The following is a 17,721-nucleotide window of genomic DNA, read 5'->3' on the forward strand; positions in this document are numbered from 1 at the left end:
CCTATCTCAGTGTAATGGACTTGGGCATTATGACAAGTTGTGTCACTAGATGAATTTGTTTACCCTTACTGTGCTGCTTTGGGTCAGTATGATTGAAATAATAATTATAGTTACATTATTGTAAGGAAATAAATGAAAAAATTGGCCATCTCTTGTGAGTGCCCTGCAGATGGGATGGGCTGTAACTCTCATTGTCATGGCAAATGTCTGGAAGACGCCAAGTTGGGGAAAGGCAGCTGTGCTAGAGAAACAGGATGGAAGCGTTTGCTGCCCCTGTGATAGAGCAGTTGTGATTATAATGTTCATTATATCCGAAAACTTTCAGGCAGGAATAATGTACCTCTCTGAGCTCCATTCTTCAGCATCTTCCTGACCGACACTGATTTGTCTCCTGCTTTTCAAAATTTTCTCTCCCAAACAGATCCCGCCTTATGGACAGCAGGGCCCTACTGGATACGGGCAGCCGAGTCAGACCCCTTATTACAACCAGCAGAGTCCTCACCCCCAGCAGCAGCCTTCCTATGCCCAGCAGCCCCCTGCTCAGGCCCCACACGCTCAGCCCTCTTATCAGCAAACGCAGACTCCATCTCAGCCTCCCCAGCTTCAGTCATCCCAGCCCCCCTATTCCCAGCAGCAGCCACAGCCATCCCATCAGCAGTCTCCGTCGCCGTATCCTCAGCAGCCGGCCCCAGGCCAGCAGCAGCACCCCCAGGGTCAGCCCCCCTACTCTCAGCAGCAGTCCCAGTCCCCCTACCAGCAGCAGCAAGCTCAGCAGTCTGCTACCTCGGCGCTCGCCCAGCCGTCAGCATCATACCCTCCGTCTCAGCCACAGCAACAGCAGCAGTCGGCGTATTCTCAGCAGCGCTTCCCACCTCCACAGGTAGGTCATCTCCCGTGAGCCACCATGTGCCTCCACCCCAATCCTTGAATTGGTGTTTCCGAAAAACCAGGCAGTTACTGTTGCTTGGGTTCTGGATCAAACATATGAATGCCTTTTTTGCTCCCCATGGGGAATTGAAAAGAAACGCAGCGTGGCAAAGGGGTGAGTTCCTCCTTAAATGTTTTGAGAACACAGACAGTCACTTATCAATGCCAGGGTAGTCAGCTTGTTGGCGACTGGGCAGAAAGCCAATTTACACATGGCTCAATAAAGTGCCACTTTTTGCTGTTTGTCTGTGACAGCCTACAGCAAAAAGTACTTTATCAAGTGCAACCTGATTTAGATACATCATCTATGCACATTCTGCCTTTCCTTTTAGGAGCTCAAGGAGGCATACATTGTTCTCTTTTTAGCACCATCACCTGACTTGGTACAGCTGCATTTCATCCTCCCAAATATATCTGTAAGGCAGTTCAGGCTGAGAGATGATAACTGGCCAGAGATAATTTCCTGCTTTTTTTTTATTTTTTGATGGGGCAGAGTGGGGATTTGAACCTTTTTCTCCTTATTTGCAATGGGACACCTGCCTTTATCTTACTGGCTGTCAGAGGTATTACAGGACAAGTAACAAGTACTTGAATTGGAACAGTACAATCTTAAAGTGAGAAATAAGGATTGGAGGATGTTCGTACACTAATGCAAAGCCACAAGGAAGGAAAATGAAAGGGGAGTTTCAAAGAAGTTGGAGCTTGTCTGTTCAAAACTCTTCCATGTGCATCTTTGCAAACTAGGACAGTTTCTGCAACACTGTGCTTGCTGACCTTGAAAGGCATGAAGCTGGGGAAGGCTAATACCATAGCATATTAGTTTTCTCTGCATGGTGAGTTGTTGCAGTAGAGGTCTTGTTTGGGTCCCCCAAACTTCTAGCTTAAGGCAAGAGAAAAAAGATCCAGGCATTTGTGCCGTCTCCGCTATATCTCTGGGGTAGGATCAAAAGGGGGCAGCGAGTTAACCATGCCTGCCATGTTTCCAAGAAGCACAGAATGGCAGATTGCTTGTCAGGCTTTGTTCATTGTGCCTTGAGATAGCTAGCTAGCTAGATGGCTAGAGAGAGCGAGGGAGGAAACTGGCCCAATGCTTCTTCTGTGTTCATCTGGGAAGCACAACAAAGCATTTGGGAGTGTTTACTAGCTGGTCTGGGAGAGGAGCCTATTGCCTCTTGTCTGATAGAGCTAGGACCTTAAATCAGAGAGAAAGCACAAAATTAGGTGCTTACCAATCCTGGATTGATTGATCGAGGATCTGTCTATCTGATTCTGGTTGATTGGATGTACCATAAATACTATGCTCCTTGACTACATACTGAAGACATTGGCTGGGCAAGAGCAAGAAGTAGTGATTCAACATGGGGAGTTAGGAAGGGGTTTTTAACACCATCATGTTACACTAATTTTTAACTTAACTGCAGTTGTTCATAATATTCACTTGTAATTGCTGTCACCATTTGGGGGCAGTTGAACAGAGCCAAGGTAGGCAGATGACCATACTGCAACTTAGACTGAGATAAAAATAATACTTCTGTGGGTTCCCCCCCCACTGGTTGGTCTCTTGTGTTCTAGGAGTTGTCACAGGACTCATTTGGTTCCCAAGCGTCATCTGCCACCTCAATGGCTTCCAGTAAAGGGCAAGAAGATGTGAATTTGAATCTGCAGTCAAGACCCTCTAGCTTACCGGTGAGTCAAAGAGATGCGTATTGGGATTAGATATTGGAGGCAAATCAGGATACTTTATTGTGCATTGTGTTATCCCGGTAAAATTGGAAAAAACCTGATGCATCATGGAATTCCAAATTACCAAATATAAGTCAAATTTTTACTTAAATGGAAGATTTTGTCTGAAATAAAGAGGTATGTGTAGACTCCTGGTTTTGCTATTTTTTATATTTGTATTAAACTCTCAGTATGAAACTTCTACTGTATTGTATAATTGTACAACTTCTTTTTATTGATGTAATTTCTCCTAGAGCTGAGTTCCATTAGCTAATTGTATTAACTTGGTTAACTTGATTTTCTGCAGATGGGAAAATTTGTTCAGATTTTGGTCAGTCGTTGCATCTTTATCCTTTAGAGATTTTTTAAAAACCAAAGTAATATTGGTATGTGCCTAACACCTTAATTATGATGAAGAGGCTATACTATTCAGTTTCTGATTGGTGTCCCTGATCTGCACGCAGTAGATGGTGATATGATGGACCATCATGTGTATAGCTGCCTATTTATGGCCATTGCTATATCTTTTGTGTTTTGTGAAGAGAATAATTAGTAGGCTAATGGCTTCATATGTATAGCTCTTCCCTGCTCCTTGAAGGACAGCCTTTGTAATGTGTGGAAAAGCTTTTTAGTACCTTGGACTTAGGCCAAGTTTCTCATCAAGAGATTACCCCCAGCATCTCAAATGAGAGTTTAAGCTGCTGACCTAGAATTGGTTTCTTCCACTTGTGCTAGAGTGTTTGGCTTTCAGAATAGCACACCTCTCTTAACTGTAGTTGTGAGAACAAAGTGCAAAAGAGCTTGGTGTTTGGTAAAAACTCTTACTATATATTTACAAGGTTTATTAGGTGCCTCTTTGAAGAGGCAGTCAACATTGAACAATTCAGTAGAAGTCATAAGATAAAACAGCCACAGAATTTGAGTAATATAGAGTGTTACTTCACTTAGAGGGAAGCAAGTTGCAAAGTGCAGAGAAGCTTAATGTTCACACCATTAATGGCACAAAGGGGAGGTAACTTCTTCCTCAGACGCTTTATTGAAAAGGAAACATTTCTTTCATGACCAGCTGATCTGCTTCACAATACATAGTTCTCTATATAGCTGGCATAGCTAATAGCCAGTTTTGGCTGTTGAAGAGGTTGGTGAAGTAGCTAGTGCTAAACAGGGATAGAGGTTAACAGTTCTGTTTAGCGATGCAGTTGTGCTGTCATACATACTCTTCTAGTCAGTGTTTTGTCAATAGTTGGAACTAAGTTTCTCTTAGTTGGGTGCCTTCAGTCTAGAGCAGAATATTGTGCATTCAGATTTTTGTGTCTAAATGGTAGCTAAACTTAAAGAATCTATTGGAATTCAGCTCCTTAGTGATGAGCTATTAGAACTGGTAAGGCAAGGATGGAAGTCCTTACCTTGAATTAAGGCACTGGTGGACCTCTAGATGTTACATGGGCAATAATGAGAGATCCCATGATAATTGATTAGTTTTCTACTTAGTTTATTTTGAGAGTTTAGCAGCCTCTTGCATTGTGCAGTGATCTTCATCCTTGGATTTTAAGTCACAAAGTGCCAGAAAAGCAAGTCTCCAAATTACTTCTAGGACTGGTAGCTGAACAAAGTTCCCAGTTGCTCACTGTTCATCTAATTGGGACTTGGGCATGGATACTCTGGTGCAGTCCAGATGTTTTGGACTATAACTCCTGCAGGTTTTTGTCATTAACCATGTTAATTTTGATAGGAGTTGATGTACAGTATATTCAGAAGGTACTAGGTTATTTGTTCCTGGACAAGATAACCTGAAACACCCTTTCCAACTTATTGATTCTCGGATTCTTTTCCTTCCAGTGCATCTTTATGCACATCTGTTCAGAAATCAGTTGGACTATGTACAAGTGTAGTGTGCTCCTACATAAATGCAGGCATGTGGCTTGTCTGAGAGCTTACTGTGCTGAATTTAGTAGGGCTGAATTAGGTGGGTAACACTAGGTTGGCCTGTAGATCTCTGATTACCTCTGTGAGAAAACAGAGGCGGATCCTTTCTCCATTTGTAACTCCACGCTGGGCTCTGGGAAAAGAGTGCAGACAGGGTCCCAGAGTAATAGAGATTTGGAGGTCAGCTCCCTTTCTGTGTCCTTTCTCCAGTTCCAGACTCTCGGGGGTGGGGTGGGGGGCTTCTTTCGGTGTTGGGTAGCGAGTACTTTTGCCATCAACTTCACAAATGAGTCTGAGCCTTTCCTTCTCCCTCTGCAGAGGGAGGGTGGAGTTTTTGTGGGTGTTAAAGATATTACCCTGAATCTCATTGCCCAGATGGTCAGTAAGTATGCAGAGGATTTCCAAGTTCAGTACATCTCTCAGGTGATAGACTCTTCCCCCCCCCCCCCCAGATTTACCCCGGGAATGCAGTGAGGGTGTCATTCAGATTGTAGAAGGCTGTGTGCTGGATTCACATTTGTTATTTGTCTCATATGCCTAGATTTCTCTATCTTACTGGGTTTCTTTAAATTTAACAACAGAAAAACCCAGCCTACTCAAACTAATGTGCTGTGTAAGAATTTGACATTGCACAAGGTGGGAAAGCCTTTTTCTAGAGGCATCAGTTAACCAAGAATTTGAATTTGATCAAATTTCTGTTTGATTAAGTGACCATAGACACTGTCACCTCCATGGTTAGGCATTCTAAGTTTTTGTTGGTGCTTGATTGCTTCAATATTCCTTTTAAATGAAGGAGGGGAAAGAATCAGGGGAGGGGGGAAATCACAATTACAGAAATCAGAATTCTTTCTTCAGTCTGAATCTCTTTAAAAATGGATGTCATTTTTTAGTTGTATGCAGTAATTTGTCTAAGTCATCGTGTACAGAATAAAATGGCATATGGATGATTTGAATAATGCTTCCACCACATTTAGAAATGAGAAGTAACTCCATTGTATAGGAGACTCCTGCCTATAAAATGGTGGGTGTCAGTGGTATATAATTAAGATGGCATCTTTCTTGAGAGTATGGCAATCATAGTGAAAAGCAGGCTTAACTTTCCACTGAGGATAATATTACCTAAATCAGCTGTGCAAATATAACAAAAGCACTATTTGCTTACAACTAGGCTTGACACAATTCTCTTTCTGATTTAGTAAAGTGTTCATTGCTTGCTTACCTGTCACACTGTAAGTGAATAGCCAAGGGATAGTCAGCATTACCTGTATGTCAAATTTAGCTGATAAGGACACAAAAAGCCATTTTTGGTGGCTTTCCCTCAGTTGTGGAGCTCCCTCCCACTGCAGGCAGACTAAGTTTAAACTTGAGTACCTTTTTTGGAAAGTTGGGTCCTTTTTTGGGGGGGAAAGTTGTTTGAGACCTGAATTTGGTTGCCACAAAAAGGTGAAGCTGTGTGAATGGTGTTGGGATTCCAGTAAATGTAAAGGATGAAATAATTTTCATTTTTTCTTGTTCCTGTTCATCCATTCTGACTCTTAGGATGGGGTGGACTATACATTTATGTAGAAAATAAATGAGTTGAGATTGTACTTTGGCTGTGCTTAGTGGAATTTGGCTTATTAGAATATTCTTAATTTTCTCTGGTGAATTTACATAGAATGAATAAATCTGAGAAAATGCCACTTGCTAGTTTTGTTGTATGCACAACCAAGTGAAGTCCAGCCTTTGCTGATATGGCCATGGGGTGACCGTATCAATTTTCTTACTGTATCAATTTTCTTACCCATGCTCAATTAGATGGTAAGACCTGTTGCACTGAGCAGTGCACTGCAGACATTAATACATCACAAAGTTGGTACAGGTCCTTGCTTAATGACCATTGTTCAGCAACCATTCAAAGTTACGATGGCACTGACGACCAGTCCTCAAAGTTACAGCCGTTGCAGTGCCCTGAGGTCACAAATCAAAATTTGGGTGCTTGGCAGCCTGCCTGCATTTACAATCAAAGTGTACGCTTCAGCTCCCCCCACCTGCCTGTCTCCCCCTCAACTCTGCCCTTTTGGCCACTCTGTCCTCTGCAGCCCCATCTTTGCCATCTTCTTCCCCCCACTGCTGACCCGGCACACCCAGTCTGGCCCTTTACGAGGCCTTCCCAAAGCAGGAGGAAGAAGACAGTGAAGGTCAGCTGGGGAGGGTGGGGGGCGGCAGGGTGGCAGGGGTAGTGGAGTGCAGGGCTGGCAAAAGGGCAGAGATGGGGAGATAGGTGGGCGGGGAGAGTTGAAGCAGGGGCAAGCACAGCAGTTGAAGCATGAGGTCCTGGCCTAACGACCACAACCATCATTACTGTAACTGCCATTGCTAAGTGGTGCAGTCATGTGATGTTTTGCCTAATGACCGCTTTGCTAGTGATGGAAATTTCAGTCTCAGGGTTGTTAAGCGAGGACTACCTGTATACTTAATGTCAGCAGAACCTATTATACTACAACATGATTTCTAGGAATCTCCAAGAATATATGCACTGTGATATTTAAAGTTTAGATTTGGGGGAAGTTGTGCCCCATCGGTTGAAGGAGACTTGTCAGGGCTGAAAAATAGTTTTGTGATTATAACTAGAATAAAATATTTTGCAATTTCCTGTATGCTTTAGACTCTTCGTTGGGCTTGAAAGTATTCAGTTCAATGGTTTTTATTTAAAATCCCTCCCCCTTTTTTTCTGAACCACTTGAGTGAGAGAAACCCAAATCTGCACAGCCCAAATGACCCTACTAGCAGATTCTGTTATCACAACATTAAGTTTACACACCTTTCTTTTCTTTTGCTGTAGTACTTCTCAAAAGACTGGATTTGATTCAAGGTTGTATAGATGCCCTGCTTAAAAGGATCCTAATGGCACATAATCAGCACATAATTCTTCTGAGATTGACAGTATAATTAATGATACACATGGAATAAAATGCTGGGAGCTGTAGAAGTAAATTTGTGAGAGTATCTTCTCTGGAATAACTTCCACAGCTCAAAATATGAAAATGTCTTGCTTTGAAGTCAGTAACGACAAGCATTCTCCTAATTGGCTTGTTGACACATGGTTCTAATATGAACAATGCAAAGGCTGGAGTAAAGGAAGTCCTATTTTGCACAGACAACAAGACTACTACTCTGTAGGACAGAAACAGCAGTACATATTGCTTAGGTTGTGCAGTGAGAGGCCACTTCAGAATGGGTTCTGCTATGCAGATACATAAATCAGTTCTGAGCAAGATAACGTTTTCCAAAATTTAGCCACTACAACCTCAGCTACTTCTTGGCAGAGCGGGGGCAATATATATGTCAAGAAAAGTTTCCGCTTCCTCTCTTGAATTCCATGCTTTGAGTAACTCTTGGTTGTCTAATATATCTTTAGTTTCATGCTGGTAATTTTAAGTGTTTGTTTAGATTACAGTGGTGAAAATTAAGAACAACAAAAGCAGTAAAAAATTGGGACAACGGAATTTAACAAATGAAATTATAAACTCTGATTTCTTAATCAGGGTGATTTGGAAGTGAGCCTTGGGATCATATCTTCTTCTGTTGAATTATGAAATGTAGATTTTATTTTACCAGTCATAATTTTGATTAAGAGCTGCATTGACATTAACACTGGTCTTCATTAAGACCTACACTGTGTTTATACATGCTACATCAGGATTCAGTTTAATCATAATTTGTTGAATAAACTATAACAGTAGTCTTAGACAGGGCAACCTATTTGTAGTTGGTTCATACATGCTAGCTACAAGTTGGCTACACAGGGATCGGTGCAGGAGATAAATCTAGCCTAACTCAGGTTCCCAGTTAATCAGAACTTGAAACTGTTTTTAAATATTTAATTATGATTGGGATCCTAAGAACTAAATTCAATTTTGCTTCAGTATCCAAAGCAATTAATATTGTTCACAGTTCTTTGAAAAAAAAATCTTATGGTGGTCTTGCTAGTGGATTGAATTAACCCCCCCCCCCATCCTATAGCTTCCATATTTTTTTTCAGTTCCAAGGATGGGCAGACATAGTGGGGGGCTGCTTCACAGAGGAGAGAGAGGAATTAATTGCATGAGCAAAGATCTTCTCACTGAATGTTGAATTCGACCTAGTAAATCTATAAACTCAGTATTCTTATATAGGGATAGGGGCTTGGAAACAGTGCTGAGCATTCCACTTGAACTAAAGGACCGATTCATTATCCTTTCTGTTAATGACTATTCTGTACAAGCCATGATGATCATTGGTGTTGATAAAATGCTTAATAATTGACATAAAGTAGGAAGAATTCATAATGTGGAAAGAAGCAGATACGGAGAACAAAATGCATGCTCCTGTGACCTAGGTCTAATCAGTTAACCATAGTTAGACATAAGCACATTTTATGAGGGTGGGTTATAGACAGAGTTTAAACATTTCTAGTATGTTTCTTTTTAAACATGATAGTACAAATGTTAAATGGTCAGAAATTGATAGCATCAAATTAGCAGTAGATGCAACTATAATTTTCTGCAGTGTTTCTGTCTTTTAAGATAGATTTGTTATGTTTCATTGCTATATTAGTTTTTTTTTTTTTTTAAATCTGCCTGAAAGTTAATGCAAATTTCTGTATATAGGAAGATGGTAGTCCTCGTTTAGCAACCACAATTGGGATTGGCAACTTGGTCGTTAAGTGAAGTGGTTGCTAAGTGAAAATCACATGACCACAACTATGCTTATGATCTTACTTCAGCTTTCCTTTGCTTTACAGACCTGCAAAGGTCATAAATGTGGACATTGGTCGCAAAGTTACTTTTTCATCAACGTCGTAATTGCAAATGGTCACTGTTTGAGGCAGACGCTAAGCAAAGACTTCCTGTATATACTGTGCATGCAAATATTTTCTCTAATGCACGGTTGGGGTTTTTTTGATAGGAGATGTAAAATTCAGAACTGAAAACAGAAGATAATTGTGTTTCACTTCGTTAATCTGAGAAGTGAATTAAGTCCATTCGTATTCATACAAACTAGTCATATAAACTAATATGAGTCATATAAACTAATTTTTTGTCCATACTTAAGCTGACAAATAAGATAAATATTCTACCACTTTGAAGCACTCTGCCTGCTAGATTCTCAATAACAACACTAATGGGAAACGTACCAGTGGGAATCAGAGTGAGTTCTCAAATGACTTACAGAGAGAGCAGTAAGTAATGTTCTTCTTGAAGAAAGGTCAAGAGTAAAGGACTGTGAGGTGGAAAAGGGAAGACATCAAGAAAAAGTGGAATGAAGCTTATTACAAATGGTAGTAAAACATGTGTCTTCAATCTGGTGTGCATTTTGCTGGCTGATGTATAGCAGCCAAATTAGTAGATCAGTTGTAGAAAACTGTACATAATAATGCAGAAGTCAAATATTAAACCAAATATAAATGTATGTATAAAATACTTCTGGAGAAAATCTATGTAGTGGCTAAGAGTTGACACTGACTTGATGGCACATAATCAACAGTACTTTACAGTAGGAATAAATTTCTTTTGACTTTTATTCCTAAACCCCATGAATAGTTTAAGAAATCCTGTATAAATCAAAAATACATCCCGTTGAATCAACTACATATGACTTGCTTAGCAGGTATTAAAAATGCAAATGTTTAAATAGCCTTTAAAAAGAGTTCTAAAATCTTTTTATTTGATTAGTGGGTTAGTATAGGACCTGATTTTCCCACCTTACTTTCCTTAACCTTGGCAGTTCTAAATTAATACCTGTTTTTTTAAAATTAATGTATAAATGCTCGGTCATATTGCATGGCATTGTTTTAAAAATGTATAGTTGTGTTTGGTTTGTCTTAGTTGTATATATTTGTTTACCGGTTTGACTGTTAAGCTCATTTTATTGAATGAAATGTTATTACTTTTTAACATTTGTATCACATCTTGGGAGTAGTAATAATTATTACTATTTAAATAATTTGTTACAAGACCAACTTTAAAGATGTCATCAGACTAGCACTAAAATGGAAATACAAGAAACAAGACATATCATATGCCTACAAGGTCAACCCCGGAGACCCTTGGTACCAGTTGCTTTTATTCCATATGGTCCACTGTAGCAGTGGGCCGTATGTAATAAAAGCATCTGTTGGTACATATGTCCTCGCTTAATGACCTTAATTGGGACTGGAATTTCCATTGCTAAGCAAAGCAGTCATTAAAAGCAACACATGACCTCACTGCACAGCAACAGCAGTTCTGGTGGTCCTGGGTGCGGTCATTAGCCGAGGACCTCATGCTTGCCTTGCCCTGCTTGCCGCCGCTTCAACTTTTTCCACCTGCCTATCTCCCCCTCTATCACTGCCCTTTTGGCCACCCTGAACTCTCCTGTCTCCAGCTGACTTTTGCCATCTCCCCCTGCCCCCCGCCGCTGATGAGGCGTGCCTGGCCTTGTCAGCAGGAGGAAGAAGACGGCTAAGGTCAGCAGGGGGAGACAGGCAGGGGGAGTTGAAGCACACGCTATGGTGATAAACGCGGGTGGGCTGCCAAGCACCCAAATTTTGATCACGTTGCCATGGGGTCTCTGCAATACCCGTAATTTGAGGACCGGTCTTAACTACCATTTGTTCAGTGCTGTCGTAACTTTGAACAGTCGCTGAATGAACGGTTGTTAAGTGAGGAGTACCTGTATTAACATTTTGGACAGTGAGCCTACTCAAATGAGTATAATGATAAGAGTATTTAAATGTACTATGATTATACAGTAGATCAAATTGAGGATGAATGAATATCATATGGATCCTGGCCACTAGAAGGCCTACAAGGAAAGGAACGCACCACTACCACCACCTTCCCCTCCTCAAATTTATATACCCTGTCTTTCTGCTTGCATAATACCTTACTGTGGCATACAATATAAAACAAAATATAAATAATCAGTAAAATCAGTACCATTGATTGAAATGATCATTGTTTAGTGGCAGCGTGTGTAATGTTCAGAATCAGCCACTAGTTTATTGGAGGCTCTGGAGAATCACTACCATTCAGTAAAACATGATTTGGTAGGTGGACCAAGGGCCTGATTTGATATAAAGCATTCTCTTGCGTTTTTGTGAGATTTCGTACCATTTTTTGGAATTGAATGACATTCTGAGTACTGTAGACTGCTACCTATAGAAGAACATATGATGGAGGATAACAGCTGCTAAAATCAGTGAACCTTTTTGATTCTGACCATCATCCACATGACCGTAAGAGCCACGGTGGACTAGACAGCCCAGAATTTATTCCACAGAAGCCTCGCAGATGGAAACGTTCAAGCTGGACTTAACACAATAGCACTCTTTTGCTCATATAAGCATAAGCTTTTTGGAGGTTGTATGGGATTTGTCTGTTTGACTTAACACCTAAGTTTTGTTTTTGTTTTTTTATGTTTGAGAGCCATTCAAATTGGCCATCATTTATATCTCGAACTAAAAATTCTGTAGTTTAATCGCTTTTCTTTTTCTGTCCAGAATTTCCTACATGCAACTTCAGAGGAAGGTCTGGATTCTTGTATTATGGGAGAGACTGAGAAAACCACTGTATCCATTTTCTGCACACTATGTATAATGTTGTAAACCATTAACATACTCCTTTTATTTACCTGTTTTTCTAACCCAAAGATCCCCAAATCCTCCAGGTTTTAATCTTACTTCACTCTAGTTATTCTTTTCTCCATATTTTCCTGATGTGCAGTACCCTTTTGAAGATGTTCTGACTAGAACTGTACCCCATATTCCATTTATTAACTTATTTATTAACTTCATTATGGCCGCCCATTCCATCTGGACACTGGGCATTTTACAGTATTCCAAATATCATCACACCATAAATTTATATAAAATATTTATGAAACAGTTTAACTTCAGTTTATTGAAGGTGGGGTGATACTTACTTAAGCAGAGAATCCGTTAAATCCAAACGGGCCTTTATGTATGCATAAAAATGGCACATGAATTTTACTCAAATAGTTTATATATTTTACACAGATGTAAAATGCAGAATGGGATTTTACATACATATAGAAACATGCTGTATAATGGCAGATTTTCTCTGTTGCATCCAAAGTCCGCTATTAAGGTCTGTTTACCATATTGGAAGGGACGCGGTGGCGCTGCGGGTTAAACCGCTGAGCTGTCGATCGGAAGGTCGGCGGTTCGAAACCGCGCGGCGGGGTGAGCTCCCGTTGCTAGTCCCAGCTCCTGCTCACCTGGCAGTTCGAAAACATGCAAATGTGAGTAGATCAATAGGTACCGCTTCGGCGGGAAGGTAACGGCGTTCCGTGTCGTCATGCCGGCCACATGACCCGGAAGTGTCTCTGGACAACGCCGGCTCTTCGGCTTTGAAACGGAGATGAGCAGCGCCCCCTAGAGTCAGACACGGCTGGACTTTACGTCAAGGGAAACCTTTACCTTTACCTTTTACCATATTGGAATTTTTTTTCATACCTTTTCCATAACACGGTAGGCTGGTGTTTGGTGGAACTAATCACGGCAGTCTGATGCTACCTGTCCCAATCACTATCAACTCAACTACATATATGTGAAGTTAGCAGTGTTATTTGTTTATATTTGCTCTTGTTGGTTATAGTCTAGTAAATACATAGAAGGTCCCTTTATAAATAAGAAATGTTTAGTTATTATTTAGTTGGGTTATCATTGTTCTGAAGAAAATAATTATCCTCAAAATATGTCCCATGCCAGCCTTGTAAGGTAGATGAATGCTAGGCATGCAGCTGCTCCTACTCTTATATCACAAATAAGACTGACTACCAAGTGAACTTTTGATTGTGCTGTGATTTGATAAAGAGCCTTCTAATTTCTGCTGAAAGAAAACATGCTTGTTTGGCTTATCGTGATATTACTGATGCCAAGTAACTGATATAGACAGAGTTGGATGTTCAACACAGCTCCTGAAAAGATCGTTCAATAGCTAAGGAGTGATGCAGGGAAATACCCTGTATCTCTGCTTACTCACTAACTCTATACGTTCCCTCAAGATTAAGCATCCATTTGGCCAGTCTTTAGCGACATCAGTCCATTTCTCCTTGTATGAGAGATCATCATTATAAATGCTTTGGTAATGTTTACAGGGGCAGACATCTCATGAATAAAGATGTAAGTGAACTCAATTGGTAGTCTGAAAAACTAAATTACTTTACAGTAACAGAATAGTATGCTTCTGTTCATGTTGATAGACCTATACCTGCATATTAAGTGACAGCAGTATTATGCTACGAGCTTGGGATTTATGTTGTGAGTAACATGGGCTTTGCAAGTACTAATATGAACAGACAAAATTTCTTACCAAGATATTTTATCCTTCTCTTTCTTCATAGTGTGGAACTTGGCCCAACAGTTTGTAAATTCATGGGAAAATAACATTTGCTTGCTAATTATAACTTGTCTAGGCATTGCTGTAAATGGTCCCAGAGTACACTGTGCCAGAGATCCATATGGCATTTGAAGGATCAGTGCTTCCCAAATTGTTCTGGCAGAAAGGTTCCTGTAAGGCCTGTCTGTTGAATGACTGTGCTCATTTACATGAAAAGATTAATAGCAAAACAAAGCCATGCGTGTGACTACCCACGTCTTAATTTTATTCCTCTAGAGGCCAATCTCTTTCTGAGTGTCTGCTTTTTAAAATAGCCGCAAAATAGCCTTTATTTCTGGCGCTGCTGGAAAGGCTGTTTCTGGAAATCTTTTTATTCCAGTGAAATGATTTCTGGGCATGACTTTTTTCTTGGAATTGATCTGCTAGTTGTCCTGGTGGCTTCCACTTCTGAACTACAAGAGGCTAACCTGATGCTCAGAAGGAAATTCCCCACCCCCATTGCTGTGTCAGTCATGGCTGTTCTGAGCAGCAGGGGAGGATATGCGCTTGATTCTCTTTGGAAGGGCAGCCAATCAGAGCCTGCCTTATAAATCATGCTGCTCCGAGCCACCGATGCAGTTTGCTGTCCCTGTGCTTCAGGCTGTGTTTGCAGCAGATCGTTCTATGCTCGATCCAGGGCCCGTTTCCTGTTTCTATTCTAGTCATTGGTGGCTCAGCACAGCTTCCTGCCTGTATACGTTACAGATTGCCCTGATGGCAGCTCTTGTTTTCTTAGGAACAATTTCAGTTAAAAAATTAACTGAAACATGAAGCCAGCTGTGTCTTGGATAGGAGCAGATTAGAAAATAGGCACATGTACTTTGAGTAATGCTGTCATTTCTTTCTTCTGCTTTGAGTCCAGTTTGTTTTAGCCAGGCAAGTTGGGGAGTAATCAGAAAGCTGCTAGAGGATTCTCACTGCCCATCTTAGATTTCCAAGAGTGCTTTATTAATCTTGTATGACCACAGAACTGGATGAGCCTCAACAGCATTGTTGCTTGCCCTTTATAAGTATACTGACAAATGTACATTGCAGTAAAGCTTTGGTTGGTATCAATAAAAGCATGTGAAACAGTGATTAAAAATCAGATTTTAAAATTCAGTGTTTAAAATGTTACTTTTAACGTCACATTCTCAACAGGCAGCTAAGTAGCATACCTTAAGCATTTTTTTTTTTTTAGAACGGTACGTTTTTTCTCTTACATAAATAGATGTGAATCTATGGAATTGTCTTTTAGAGTTCAGAGTTCCAACTCTATGGTTTTTCTCCAGGGGCACTCTTGGCACTATAGACAACCATCAGAACCAATGTTAAGCAAAGATAGGAATCGTCAGTAGGAGATGTCATTAGTTCCAGTTGTATTAAATTAGATGATAACAGTTGTGTCCTGAAGCATTCCTGATTAAGGAAGACTCTTCATACTGACATGGTATAATATCTTTCCCATGGCATTTCTATTTGGGAATAAAGGACATTTCCATATTGCAAGACAGAATTTGCTCTTGCAGACTGAGGAAGTTACAACAATAGAAGTATACTTCTTCCCTGATTTTTCAGTAGTCTCAGTGTTACCATGAAGTATCACAATAAACTTTTTTGGCTTGTCAATTCATACCCAGGGAGATACATGAAAATGGTCAAATTTTGTGTAATGTCCTGTAAGGTTAGGAAAAAACATACTACTTCCCCTTCGATTGGCACAGGGCAGCTTCCCTAGTTCTTTTTAATTTTATATTTGAGATAACCTTGTTTTATGATTACATTATGTTAATTTATATCATTTCGTAAATGTACATACTGTATATGAACTGGTCATTAACCAAAATTAAGTGATTTATTTGAATATTACATAATAAAGCAATAAACAGTACTCTAACCATAAATCCAAGCGCTACAAATAAAATCAGAGCAAGAGAGCGATGAAGCAGGAGTAAGACAATGAATGAAGTAGTCTTTATAAAAAAAAGAGGGAGCGAACTTGTACTTTTCCAAGAAGAAAGTCTATAATTGGTATGCTAGTACTGAAAGGCTGTTTCTATAGTACTCCATCAGCCTAACTTCTCATATTAAAGGGCACCCAATAATTATAAACAAACAGGTTGATATATGTTGGTGATTTTTAAATAATCTGACTTCCAACTATTTAGGCTTTCATTGGTCAAAACCAGGACAGTGGAATTGTCCCTGAAACAAAACAAATTCTATTTGAGTTGATCTACAACTGGTGTAATGTATCTTCTGGTAAGTCTTCAGGTCATTCCCAAGGGCAACTCCATGTCGTGCAAGCAATCTAAACAAGATATGAAGTAAGGCATGGATCCAAGTGGCCCAATTCTTTTCCCCAAATGAAACCATACAAATTAAAGCTAGGGAAAGGGGCTTTTAGCTACTACAGTAAATTGTTCTTCAGGAACAATATAAAATTCAGGCTCACTTATAAATTATGAATATGATCTTTAACCAGAGTGCTACTGCATTTGGAACAGTTATATTCCTGATTCTGGTTTGGACACTGATCTCTGGAATGGACCTCAGTGTATTTACATAGTTCCTCCCAAATTCCAGGTACTACAGGAAAAAAATAATCTCCAATTCATTTAAATAATTTTGGAGTACAAGTTGTACTTGCCCTAGACAGCATATTCAGCGATAATGGAATTGCACTTTGAAAAATTTTCAGTCACATTGGCATCAGTTGAGAAGGAAAGAAGGGCAACCAGGATCATATTGATGAGACCTAACACCAATGACCTCCCTTGCGAGCACGCACAAATTTTCTGTGGATGAAAGCGTAAGCCTTTAAGTCTTTATATAATACACATGCTTTAACTTACATATCTTCTGAATGCTCTCCACTGAAAGATACACTCAGAGGGTTGGATTTGGACCATAGATGTATTGTAAAGAATTAAGACAGTTATAACCGCCTGGATGGTACTAGTTTAGGGAAGGTTGAGATGGAGCTTAGTGCTATTTATTTTTGCTGAAGAATTCTTCAGAAAACAAAGCTACCTGTGGCTTGTATCTTCATTTCTATAAACGCCTGTCAACCATCATGGCAGGTGATATTTGAAGAACTTGATGAGGAATGAAGATACCACTAAGACATTGAATATTAAAACCTTGAAATACATAAATGACTTACCTGGGCACTTCTGACCTATTATGGCTAATAATTAGCTTAGCATATGTCAGTGTGTACAGCTGTAGGCTGGTTACCATAGTTACACAGAAGATTTCTTGGGAATATTTCCCAGCTAACCTGTTCCATTATATCCAGCTGTTTAAATGTAAGGTTGCTAGATCTGTGGCCTTGATAGATCTATTCAATCCACACCAAATACAAAGACAAGATCTGTCAATATCAAAATATACTTCAGTATTCTTTTCCATATTAGGAAAATCATGTTGCAAATCACATGAACATAATATGTCCTAAATTAAAGGAGAAATATGTTACCCAACTTGGTGTACACAATCCAGTCAAAATAAAATGCAAGGCAGACTTCATATGAGATACCCCAGTAGAACTGGTCCTCTCCAGTCTGTGAAAGTATAGATAAGGGGAATATTTTCTTATTATAAATTACAAAATACAATGGAGTCACAATTTTTAACATTGCTGGCATCATTCAATGGTGAGAGATCAGAATACCTGAACTGCACTGAAAAGTAGATCATCTGGCATTGTGAATACCAGCAATACTGTTGGGCATGTAGATGATACGTGGAACCAAAACAG

At 39.9% G+C, this 17,721-nt stretch overlaps 1 protein-coding gene across 1 annotated transcript in view; it reads left to right on the forward strand.

The window, feature by feature from the left end:
• Positions 1-17,721, forward strand: part of ARID1A (AT-rich interaction domain 1A) — an 84,311-nt gene that overhangs the window by 27,546 nt on the left and 39,044 nt on the right. Inside the window, exons 3-4 of the mRNA XM_063312223.1 lie at positions 422-880; positions 2,500-2,613. Coding sequence (XP_063168293.1) covers positions 422-880; positions 2,500-2,613 — 573 coding nt within the window. The remainder of the gene's footprint in view (positions 1-421; positions 881-2,499; positions 2,614-17,721) is intronic.

Source organism: Candoia aspera, chromosome 10, assembly GCF_035149785.1.
Source record: "Candoia aspera isolate rCanAsp1 chromosome 10, rCanAsp1.hap2, whole genome shotgun sequence".
Classification (NCBI taxonomy): domain Eukaryota; kingdom Metazoa; phylum Chordata; class Lepidosauria; order Squamata; family Boidae; genus Candoia; species Candoia aspera.